The 12,030-nt window shown below is 34.8% G+C and overlaps 1 protein-coding gene across 1 annotated transcript; it reads left to right on the forward strand.

Moving 5' to 3' along the window:
* The first annotated feature begins 377 nt into the window (after positions 1 to 377).
* LOC107571531 (mannan-binding lectin serine protease 2-like) lies at positions 378 to 10,927 on the forward strand. Its single transcript, XM_016257854.1, has 9 exons — positions 378 to 523; positions 649 to 865; positions 1,630 to 1,807; positions 2,179 to 2,310; positions 5,664 to 5,860; positions 6,532 to 6,651; positions 8,824 to 8,980; positions 9,090 to 9,164; positions 9,951 to 10,927. Exons 1-9 carry the CDS (start codon positions 516 to 518, stop codon positions 10,730 to 10,732), a joined length of 1,866 nt encoding a protein of 621 aa, XP_016113340.1. The 5' UTR covers positions 378 to 515; the 3' UTR covers positions 10,733 to 10,927.
* The last annotated feature ends 1,103 nt before the right edge of the window (positions 10,928 to 12,030 follow it).

Consider the following 12,030-nt stretch of genomic DNA (forward strand, 5'->3'; position numbering starts at 1 on the left):
GAAGTTGTACCTGCATGTATACACACACACACACACACACACACACACACACACAAAAATCAATTATTGACGACTGGTCAGAAGGACACATTGCAAAAACAAGAGTTAATTTGCTGTCAGTTGCTTTCATTTACTGTAAGTTAATTCTGACTTTTATAGTCAACATAAATGCCAGGATTAATCAAATGTTTAATTAATCAAATGTAAATGTGATTACTGCTTTCTTTTTTTTGTATGTTGTATTGTAAATGTAGTTTTTAAGGAGAATAAAGGAGATGTCAAGCATGATGACAAAGGTTAACTTCTCTACTGATATGTCTTTAATTCAATAGTTGATACTGACATTTGACAGAGTAGACAGTGATGAAAACCAAAAGCACTGTTGCATTTCAGTGCTGTGTTTGCACAGAGCCATTTATTCAGCTAGTTCATTAACCTGGAGGACATTAGAGTTCTGCAGAGGTGATTAGGACATTTGTTGTGAGATGAACTGAAGTTTGTGGCGTTCTGGAATAATGAACAGGTATGCAAAGTGTTCGAATGTGTTCACTGTGGAGTGGGAACAGTTCCCCACATATTTCGGTTTAATGTGTTGGGATTGTGAAAGCTTTAATACGTTATCACCTTTTTGTTTTGCTGCTGTTTTAGAGTATCTTTGGCATTCGTCACCCTACTTCCATTAGCATTTGGCTCACAGCTGACAGGACTATTTGGAAACTTCACCTCACCAAACTTCCCAAATGTCTATCCTAACAACCAGCGTATGGTGTGGAATATCACAGGACCAGAGGGACACAGATTACGCCTCTACTTCACATATTTTAGCCTGGAGCCTTCTCATCGCTGCGAATATGACTACGTTCAGGTTAGATCCATAGCTTCAACAGACCTTAAAACATGGGGTAATTTTATGGGGGAATATATACATATCAAAGTGCATTAGATTGAAGATTTAAAGATTAGACTTTATATTTCAGGATATCTCGGATAGTAATTCAATTAAATCATAAGTGAATCTGCAATCAATGCCATCAAGCTTCTATTATATTCATATTCAATTTTTTATATTTATATAATTTAATTATAATTTTATAATTTAATTAGATATACTTAAATAAAAATAATTACTTATAATAAATGTTCTTTAAAAAGAATTTGGGAGATGTCTTGGAATGGAATAAAGAGAACTGCTGTATTCTTTGCCCATGCAAATCCAAGTCAGACTTCAATCCGGAATCTGTTAGATGATTGATTGAAATGTCAACAAGGTTTAACCTTATTAGTAATGCTCAGTCCTTTTCAGATTAAAATAATTCCCCCTAAGAGCCTACAATCATTTCAAAATCAGCTTGTATTTTTTATGTTAATATGTATATTTTCTTTATCCATAAGTTCACAAAGGTGGTATAATGTAAATTTAAGATTAGAGCTTTATCAATAACCTGCACCATTTGCCAGATTATATCAGAATACTCATGTTAAACATTTGATTTAACCTCTTTATCATGAAATGAAATGCACAATATGACTGCTGCATAGTTCCTAATGAAGTTCCTAGCATGCTTGTTATATGAAATACAGGATACCAATTTGTGCTTGTGATAAGTACTACTTGCTGAAACTTTCCAGGTGTTCTCAGAAGGAAATGACACAGTCCGGTTCTGTGGTGAGGCAGAGAAAAATTACGGTGATGCGCCCAAAAACACCATCATCTATTCTGCCACCAACACCATGTCCGTGCTCTTCAGATCAGATTACTCCAACGAGGACCGATTCACAGGCTTCCAGGCATTTTTTTCCGCTGAAGGTGATGGAAACAATGGATTTACAGCATGACTGTCTCTCTCACGGCATGATTGTTCCTCTCATTTGCAGTCACCTCTTGCTGTAAAGGCTAAGGTTTAAACTAGATATAAAATAAATAAATGTAATATGATATAAAAAAATCTAATATTTACTTTTTATAATGTTTATAATATTGTATATTCTAAAATTAAATAGATTATAAATATATATATATATATATATATATATATATATATATATTTATATATATACACACACACACACACACACACACACCATTTTATCATAACAATTTATGTGTTAATCTTAGTGGAAGCCCAAATCCATATAAGTGAGAACTGTTGCTAAACGGCCTCTTTTTACTCTCTACAGACATTGATGAGTGCCTGAGCACTGTGGATGGAGAGCCTGTGTGTGACCATAATTGCCATAATTATGTGGGGGGCTTTTACTGCACTTGCAGATTGGGATACCAACTCCACGATGATAAAAGACACTGCCCTGGTAAGATACCAGATACCAGAACAGATGAAACCCCTGGCCTGTAGATTTTCTGTTCATTGATTATAAAATGTATTGGACATTATGTAATATGTTGTACATGTTAATTTTCACAAAAAAGCTAGTTACTATAAATGCACTATAAATAGCATGTTAAGCACTGAGACACAGTAAAAATTGCTTTTTGTTTTTTGATAGACCATCAATGGATTCTATGCATGCTGACTGCCTATGTATTTCCGCTACAACTGTTGTATTCTCACATAGTAAACTGTGGTAGTAGCAAACTATTTCCATCATATTTCTATTAGCTGTCTATCACAAATAATTACATTATATTATTATATATTATAAACCATAACATTTATGTAAGAGCTTTAAATACCAATATCAATACCAATACCAATATAAAAAACAATATAATAGTTGTTTTTGTCCTGTCTTTTCACATTTTAAGATTTAATTTTGTGTTCATTTTCTCACAGTTTCCATGCCCTTGTGCTGCATCAGAAATTGTGGTGGCCAATGAAGCTAAACACAAAAGTGATTGTGCATAGATTCCATTACTGGTTACCTGATTCATAAAAACTCTTTGATTGTGCAACTAAAAGCTCTCTTAAAGGGATAGTTCACAATTTTGTCATCATTTAATCACCCACGTTTTGTTCCAAACTAGTATGACTTTATTTCTGAACACAAAAGAAGAACTTTAAAATCAGGGCCGTCCTTAACTGACGCGGGGTCTGGTGCGAGGTAGGGAGCATGGCCCCCCTCGGTCAATTCGCGATCGTGTTCCGTAAATATACACTATATATTTAGTGTGTTCCACAGAACAAAGGAAATGGGAAGGATTTAGAAAAACATGAGACTTTTTAAAGCATAATTTTTGTGAAGCGACCTTGGGCTTTTGGAAAAGCGCTTTAAAAATAAAACGTATTATTATAATCACAATTTAATTAAATTGGTGACAATTTATTATAATACTTTTATCACTGATCTTGATTTATATCCATTAACAAATGCATATATGAGCAACAGACTGTCTCTTTGTCTGTAATCCTATCTATAATAATACATTATCATGTTTATTCTGAAGAAGCACAACTTCTAGCTGTGTAAGTTCTTAACAAACCATAATATTTTAAGGAAATATTGTCATACAACTCAATACTGATATATTCTCCAGTAGTGACTCTTGTGCATCACAGAGCTGTTGAAACGGCGGTCACAGCAGCAGGCTGGGCAGCCACGGCTCACCACACACTATCTATCAGCCCTGTCAACAGCTCTTGATTGAGCTAGCATAGCCTATAATCGAGCAGGAAATAGAGTCGCCAAATAGAGGTTTGTTATATCATTAATAGGGTGGCTGCAACTAACAGCATGGCATTTTTCGATATAGGCTAAGCGAGGTTTGTGTAGGGTTTCGAATAGACAAATTTACATTTTCGACTTCCCCTCAGGTAGTGAAAACTTTTGGCAGAAATGGATTAGTCCCTAAAACTTCCTCTCATTTAAAGTGCTAATGTTTACTGTGGTTCTGGACAGCACTAACTGGATTTAGCCTGAAGTGTGCTTCAGCAACAGACTGATGATACAGTGGGCAGCGTCTCGCTAGTCTGCCTGTATAAAGCAGTTGATCTCTGTCACTCTAAGCGAGTCCAGGTTAATTACCATTGGTTCCTGAGGGAACAGTATTATAGGGATCAGTTGAAAATTGATACCTGTTTCGAGCTGTATACTGTGCTAATGGTGGGTAATTAATCACAATTACCAGCCTAGACTTGCCTCTTAATTGTTTTACTTTGCTAATGAGGAAGATAGAGACATCACATCATATTGCGCAGAAGGGAAGACAGAAACAATGACTTGTGTCTGAATCATTTAATCATGTGAATTAGTAGACCTTTGCACTACTCAGCTGAAATCCCCCATTTATAGCAATTATTTGTAGCATCTGCACTTGTTGGGGTCCATTTATTAAATTAATAGTTTGGCCAAAAAAAAAATTCTGTCATCGTATACTCAATCTCAATCTTCCAAACCTGTATGGCTTTCTCTCTTTAGTGGATCACAGAAGGATACATTTGATCTAAATGTGATTCATGCGATATTCCAAGTTCTTCTGAAGTCATTTGATAGCTTTGTGTGAGAAATATTCACTGAAAATCTTTCCATCCGGTAAGCTGTTTACTTGAGAACTGCTACTATTGGATCATTGAGCCAATTCTTGAGTGATTCATTCAGACTGAATCAGCTGATTTGTTTAAAAGATTTAAATCAAAAGATCAATTTGTTCCTGAATCAGCCATAACTGCTTCTTTCATGAATTTGCTTTGGTGTATGTCAAGAGTTTCCATGAATAATAGTGTTTTAGTAAATGTTGCTTTTATAATAAATTATTCTTTTGAAACTTTTACTGTACTTTTGCATCCTTTAAAGCCATCCTGTAGTTTAAACAGTAGAGCATAAACATGTACCTTGAATCCAGAGTAAGTTGCTTTGGATAAAAGCATCTGCCAAATGCATAAATGCAACAATAAATATATAAAGCTTAAAAGCTCCAATCCCCATCAATTTTAATGGCATGGAAAAGAGCAAACAAGAATGTTTTCAAAATGTCTTCTTTTGTGTTCCGTGAAAGAAAGTCAGTCAAATAGGTTTGCAGCAACCTGATTTTGATGATGGAATTTTCATTTTGGGGTGAACTATTCCTATATTTATTGAAGCACTGTGCTCACAAATAAACAATTGAATATGCATGTCTTGTTAATCTATCTGAAATTTAATTAACTACCAATAGAGTTTTTAATCATAAATTTATCATAGCATGAGTCCTGAATACATCTGATAATACACAGTTTAGTTGGTAATATAATGCAGTGAATATAAACAGCAATAATCTGAGGCCTCTTGCAATTCTTGCATCTAAAGTTGTTAAGGTTTGAGTAAAGATGTTCATTTATTTGCTGTCTTGTCACACATCACTCATTCATTCCAACAGCATAAATGCTAAAATAATAGCAACCTGAATTTATACCTGAAAATTGCACTGCAGTGACTATTTCTATCTGGCAACTGTTTTTAAACGTTTGTATTTGCCAAAGTATCTAACTGCCACACATCTAATGTTTGAACTGTTCATGAAAGTCACTCTGAAAGTAGTGACGAAAAGCCATTTCTCTGGCAATTTTACAGGTGGAAAGGTTTATTTACTTCTGAGCATCCCAAATCAATGTTGCAATTTCCTGCGGCCCTCAGTGTTAAATGTGGCATGGATAGTTGTCTGTTAACCGTATGTGTGTGTGCTTTTGACAGTTCCCAGTGGGTGTGAAAATGCATTTTTTCCACTGTAGCTGAGTGTAGTGGGCAGGTGTTTCAGGAGAGGTCAGGAGAACTGAGCAGTCCAGAGTACCCAGGTGTTTACCCCAAGATGAGCCAGTGTGATTACACTATCAGTTTGATGGAAGGCTTCCAAGTGACCCTCGACTTCCAGGACATATTTGATGTGGAGGCTCATCCTGAAATCCAGTGCCCTTATGACATCCTCAAGGTTGGTTATTTCACAATCAACAAGCACTGACAGCACTCTAGCTAAGATGGTAGTTCAAACTTTAAACAACAGCCGTAATAGTATGTGTGTGCACATGTGTGAGTCACTTTAATGGGGTCCTTTGGGAACGCTCTATACCTCTGCATGATAAAACAGGGATTGAAGAGTTAACCAAGCTTTATGAGAAGAATTTAAAGACACACATTACATGGTTTTGTTTAGATTATATGGAACAGTTCACATTCCAATGTTGTTGGAAACATGTTTGGAACAACATGAATGACAGAATTTTTCATTTTTGGATGAACTATCTGTGTGTTATGGTGTGGATCAGTTTGACTAATTGTTTGAGTCATTGAAAAATATGATTTTCTTGACATTTTGTGACTTTTTGAACATGCCTGAAAAGTGTCAAAACGCTGATGTGTTGTGGAATATGTGTAAAAAAAAATTATATTATGATGTTTGTGAGTCAATTTAAATTGATTGTTAAAGGCAGCTGCATGGACCTAAAATGATCATTTCTGACCTCCAGGAAAGCATGCAGAACAATTGCTTTTCACCTTTTCTGTTTAAAATGTAAAAAAAAAAAAGTTAAATGTTACAAAAATACTGTTAATATTTACAGTTTATAAGACAATTGTTAAGAATGGTTGTTTAATACCCCCAAGATGAGCCAGTGTGATTACACTATCAGTTTGATGGAAGGCTTCCAAGTGACCCTCGACTTCCAGGACATATTTGATGTGGAGGCTCATCCTGAAATCCAGTGCCCTTATGACATCCTCAAGGTTGGTTATTTCACAATCAACAAGCACTGACAGCACTCTAGCTAAGATGGTAGTTCAAACTTTAAACAACAGCCGTAATAGTATGTGTGTGCACATGTGTGAGTCACTTTATGGGGTCCTTTGGGAACGCTCTATACGTCTGCCTGATAAAACAGGGATTGAAGAGTTAACCAAGCTTTATGAGAAGAATTTAAAGACACACATTACATGGTTTTGTTTAGATTATATGGAACAGTTCACATTCCAATGTTGTTGGAAACATGTTTGGAACAACATGAATGACAGAATTTTTCATTTTTGGATGAACTATCTGTGTGTTATGGTGTGGATCAGTTTGACTAATTGTTTGAGTCATTGAAAAATATGATTTTCTTGACATTTTGTGACTTTTTGAACATGCCTGAAAAGTGTCAAAACGCTGATGTGTTGTGGAATATGTGTAAAAAAAAATTATATTATGATGTTTGTGAGTCAATTTAAATTGATTGTTAAAGGCAGCTGCATGGACCTAAAATGATCATTTCTGACCTCCAGGAAAGCATGCAGAACAATTGCTTTTCACCTTTTCTGTTTAAAATGTAAAAAAAAAAAAGTTAAATGTTACAAAAATACTGTTAATATTTACAGTTTATAAGACAATTGTTAAGAATGGTTGTTTAATACAGTTAACATAATTAAATACAATCATATGTTCTCATGCTTTTTTGTAACGTCTGTGAAGTATTCATGCTAAAGATTAGCTATTTTAAAAAAATTTAATAGTGTGATTTTTGTGTGACCCCCACCATAAAAATACCCAGATTTTTAACATAATACAACTATTAAAGCACAGAATAACTACAAACAAAAAAAAGATCTATAAGACAGTTAGCTCATTAATGTGTATTGAATGTAATAAAATATTTTATATGTGTCATAGAATCCCCACAAAGAGTCGTGTATATATATACTGAGCTATATTCTATCTTAAGGAAGATTGTTTACAGTACATGTACTGTTTGAAGAGAGATATAATATGCCTTCTAGTGTCCTTGTTAGGTTTTAAGAAAGATTGATTTTAGAGTGGTTTACACACATAAGATTGGCTCTCCATGAAAATAAGCATTATAAGTGTTTAAGAGTGTTTGCGTTCAGCACTGATTTCTATACTCTGCATCAAAGCTCATTTGATCTTAATGGCTAAATCCAATCCCTTTTTATGGCGTTTAACAGCTTGTTATAGCTGCAGTCTTTCAGTTTAGCTCCCCCCCCCCCCCCCCCCCCTCCCGAGCCGCTCTCTGAGAGACAGTAAAAATTGTCTTTGATCTTTCAAGCTGTTTAATGCCACTCAGCGGGTGTTGCATGTATTAGTCCAAAAGAAGTTCAATAAAAAGCGCCCATCCATAAAAAAAAGTGTCTCACACGGCTCCTAGGATGACTTTAGGATGACTTTAGGGTGAGTAATTTGTGGGCTAATTTTCGTTTTTGGGTGAACTAACCCTTTAACACTACAATAATAATACCTTTCTTCATTTTTGCATGAAAAACCTAATCATGCAAGTAAATTAAAAACAATACTTCTGAAACAAAGTTATGTGACTTGTTTTTAGAGAAATTGTTTTTCTTACCTCATTGGTAAAAATTTTTTAGGTGTGAATTATGTATGTATGTATGTATTTAAATTAGCTTCTTTTTTAAGTAACTTATTTTGCAGGGGAAAATGTGCTTAAACATTGATGATGAAATTAAATATTCATAAAAACAAAGGAGTATGCAAAAACAACTGGTATAGGACTAATAGATCACTTTTAAAATATTTTGGATGTCAAAATTCAAAATGTTATGTTGACATGCTGCATTGCAAATTCTCAATTTTGGCTCAGTTACGTGAACTGAATGTCTTTTAGTTGAACCAGCTGAACATTTTCAATGCAACGATCAACATAAAACGCTTCCATATCTTTTAGTGTACAAGGTTAAAAGTGTTCAAATGTGAGGAAAGAACAAACATAAATAATTGAAATACTTAAAAAAAAAAAAAAAAATACATTAAACTCAAAATGAAAGTAACAAAAATTAACAGTAAACAGAATTTGACCAGAATTGTTTTGTTTTTTTAACTTGACCTGACATTCAAGTTAAAATACTGATATGCTTAAGCTTCACCAACATTGTCATTTGTTGTGTCTATAAACCGTGTCAGTGACCAAATATCCCTCTTTTGCAGTTGTTGATTGTGGAGATCCTGTAGAAGTGTGTAATGCAAGTGTGAAATTCACCACAACCACATATAAATCTGTGCTCAAGTATTCATGCAATGAATTCTACACAATGAAGGAAGGAACTAATGGTAATGGGCAAGTTGTGGTGTTTGAATAGCAATACATTGTACAACAGATCCATCATCACTGGAGGTTTACAGTATGGAGGAGCCTTAATCTTTTTCTCTCTGAAATTAGACGTGTATACCTGTGCACATGACGGCTACTGGAGAGATGCCCTGGGTCGAAAAATACTCCAGATATGTTCACCCAGTGAGTTTAATGCATATGGTTTATCAGCTTTATTTACACTACACTACCATGTTTTATTATACACTACCATCAAACGTATGGACACATTTGATTATTTTTCATAATCTTAAAAAACTGCTGCTCAAAAAGGCCCATGCTCAAATTAGTTCTGTTGACAAATATAAATTGTACCTACATTATAAAAATTATAAGTTCAGAAAAGTTTTTAAATGTTTAGAAATCCTGAGAGTGTGCAGAGCTGTGATCTAAAGTGAGGTGACTCAGACTCAAATATAGGATTATTTTGATTTGTTTAATTTTTTTGTTACAACCCAATTCAGTATTTCCATTTGTGTTTTTAAGATATTGCTTCATTTCATTTCATTTCTACGTTTTTGTCTTTGAAAAACCAGGATACCCACTACAGTCTTGGAAAACCTGGATATATGAGGAAGGCTAATTGTAAAGTGTGATTTGGAAAAGTCATGTAAACTATTAAAATCTTAACGCATGAGCATTTTTATAATGAATATGCATTTTTGTAGCTGTGCCAAGCTCTAAAATATTTTATTTTGCAGAAATTGTGATTACATTTTTATAAATCCAGTAAAGCAGCTGGGGCAAGTCATAATAAGGCCTTTAAAAAATGTCAAAAAGGTTGAGAACCATTGGTTTGTAGGCTTCACTGTTATTCTAAAATGTGGAAAATAGCAATAATTTAAAAAATGAGCAGATGTGTCCAATGTGTGAGAATACTAAAAAAAGCAACCTGGTGTAAACACTGATTTGGTGTTTGCTGTGTTTCAGTTTGTGGCCAGCCTGAGATCAAGCTGTCCAAGGTGATTGGCGGGGAGAATGCAGAAAAGAACGAGATTCCCTGGCAGGTCATGCTACGAATGGGCCATCAGTTCATCGGTGGAGCTTCTCTTGTTTCAGACAACTGGGTCCTCACTGCTGCTCATGTTCTGAAAAGCTTCACAGATACTTCCAACCTGCAGCTGAACATGGGCATAGTCAAACAACGTGACACCGAGGCTATAGTTGGCGTTCCACAGAAAATCTTCATTCACCCTCAGTACCACCACGATAATATTAACTTCAACCATGACATTGCTCTGATTAAACTGGAGTATAAGGTACCTGTCAGTAAAGCTGTCATGCCTGTGTGTTTGCCTGGGAGGGAAGAGCAATTTGTTTTGAAGGCTACTGACGTCGGGAAGGTGTCTGGATGGGGTGTGTCAAATATAAACAGACCCGCGTTACATTCCAGTAATCTCCAGTACGTACTTCTACCCGTCACTGATTTTGAGGACTGTAAGGCTAAATATGACGCCACAGTGACAGCTAAAGGGAAACTAGTAGTGACAGAGAACATGATTTGTGCTGGGACTGCTGATGGAGGAAAAGACTCCTGCCAGGGGGACAGTGGAGGGCCCTATGCGTTTTTTGACACACAGAGTAAAAGTTGGTTCATAGGTGGTATTGTGTCATGGGGTCACGGATGTGCCCAGCCTGGGTATTATGGGGTTTATACTAAAGTGAGCAATTATCTTTCATGGATTGAAGAAATCATGTCCAAAAACGGTTGAACAGTGTTGAAATGTTTGACTTTGATTTGATATGAGTTTATTATTGACCAAATTATCTTTACCATAACAGCCTTGCATGTGACAGTCCTAGACCATTTTTTTCTGTTGATGTTTTATTAATCTTTTTTTGTGAAGCATTTTGGTTGGCCTTTGCTGATTTTAAATGTGCTATATAAATAAACTAGAGGCACACAATTTTTGGCATTTTTTAATTGTTTTAATCTATATATATATCTTTTTATTCATTTATTTGCTTTGATTTTTTTGGAGGGGGAAGTAAAAAATGTAATATAAACTTTAATGAATAAATGCAGTAAAATATATAAATATATACAAAAATGAAATACCGTAAAACACTTGATCACAAAATGTCATTTAAAGTAAGTTACATTTAAAAAATCTAATTGAATAGTTCTGGTTCTGAATGTAGTGTTCGATTAGCAATTTGTCGGTTTACTTTTCAGGAACTATAATTTCTAGTGGAAAGATGTCACTTAATGAATTTGCTTTATAAAATATAGTTTAATGAAAGCTATGGTAGTTTTCTAAAAACAAAAGACAACAGAGGGTATGCTATATTATGAATTATTTTACATTGATTCATAATTATTTTCTGTAGTCAAAGAATGAAATAATGAGTTACTTACCCAGAGTTACTTGTCTCATTTTCATAAAGCCACTGGTGTCAATGCAGAGGTGTTTGTTTAAAAGTCAAGTAAGCTCAGACATCATGATTTACAGTCATTAGGTTCTTATGCATTATGCATCTGATCTCAGAGTTACTCTTGTTGTCTTCTATCAACGGGGACCGTCTAGGGTCTCTCCAGCCCCGTGTAATTACCTCTCCAGTGCTATTTTGGCCCAGTGGAGTTCTAATCATTCTCAAGCCTACTTAAACGTGTGTCCTATCACACGAACTTGAAGCATGAATAGATAAACAACTGAAAGTTTACTGCAAATGCTGCATGCATTCAGAGCAACATCTCATACCAACATGTACCATTTAAATGCCTAACTTAACACAAACAACAGTGGTGGTTAAGACAAGCATCAGTATTAGTATTGCTTGGGGTTTGAACAAACTTTTTAACTGTGCACTAAAGACATGAATGACCAAGCATCGCTTGTTTATTAGAAGTGTACTTTCACTTTAGTAAGTGATCATTTTTACATGGCTTGTAATAAAATGACTTAAAAGAGGGAGCAGAGAATATCAGTGAAGGTGACAATAAGTGTCATCCATTCAAAAATACTTACAAATTAAAAATACTCTTGCTCATGTTGCTAATATAAAAATA

Source organism: Sinocyclocheilus grahami, unplaced genomic scaffold (genome assembly GCF_001515645.1).
Source record: "Sinocyclocheilus grahami isolate Dianchi unplaced genomic scaffold, SAMN03320097.WGS_v1.1 scaffold29.1, whole genome shotgun sequence".
Classification (NCBI taxonomy): Eukaryota; Metazoa; Chordata; class Actinopteri; order Cypriniformes; family Cyprinidae; genus Sinocyclocheilus; species Sinocyclocheilus grahami.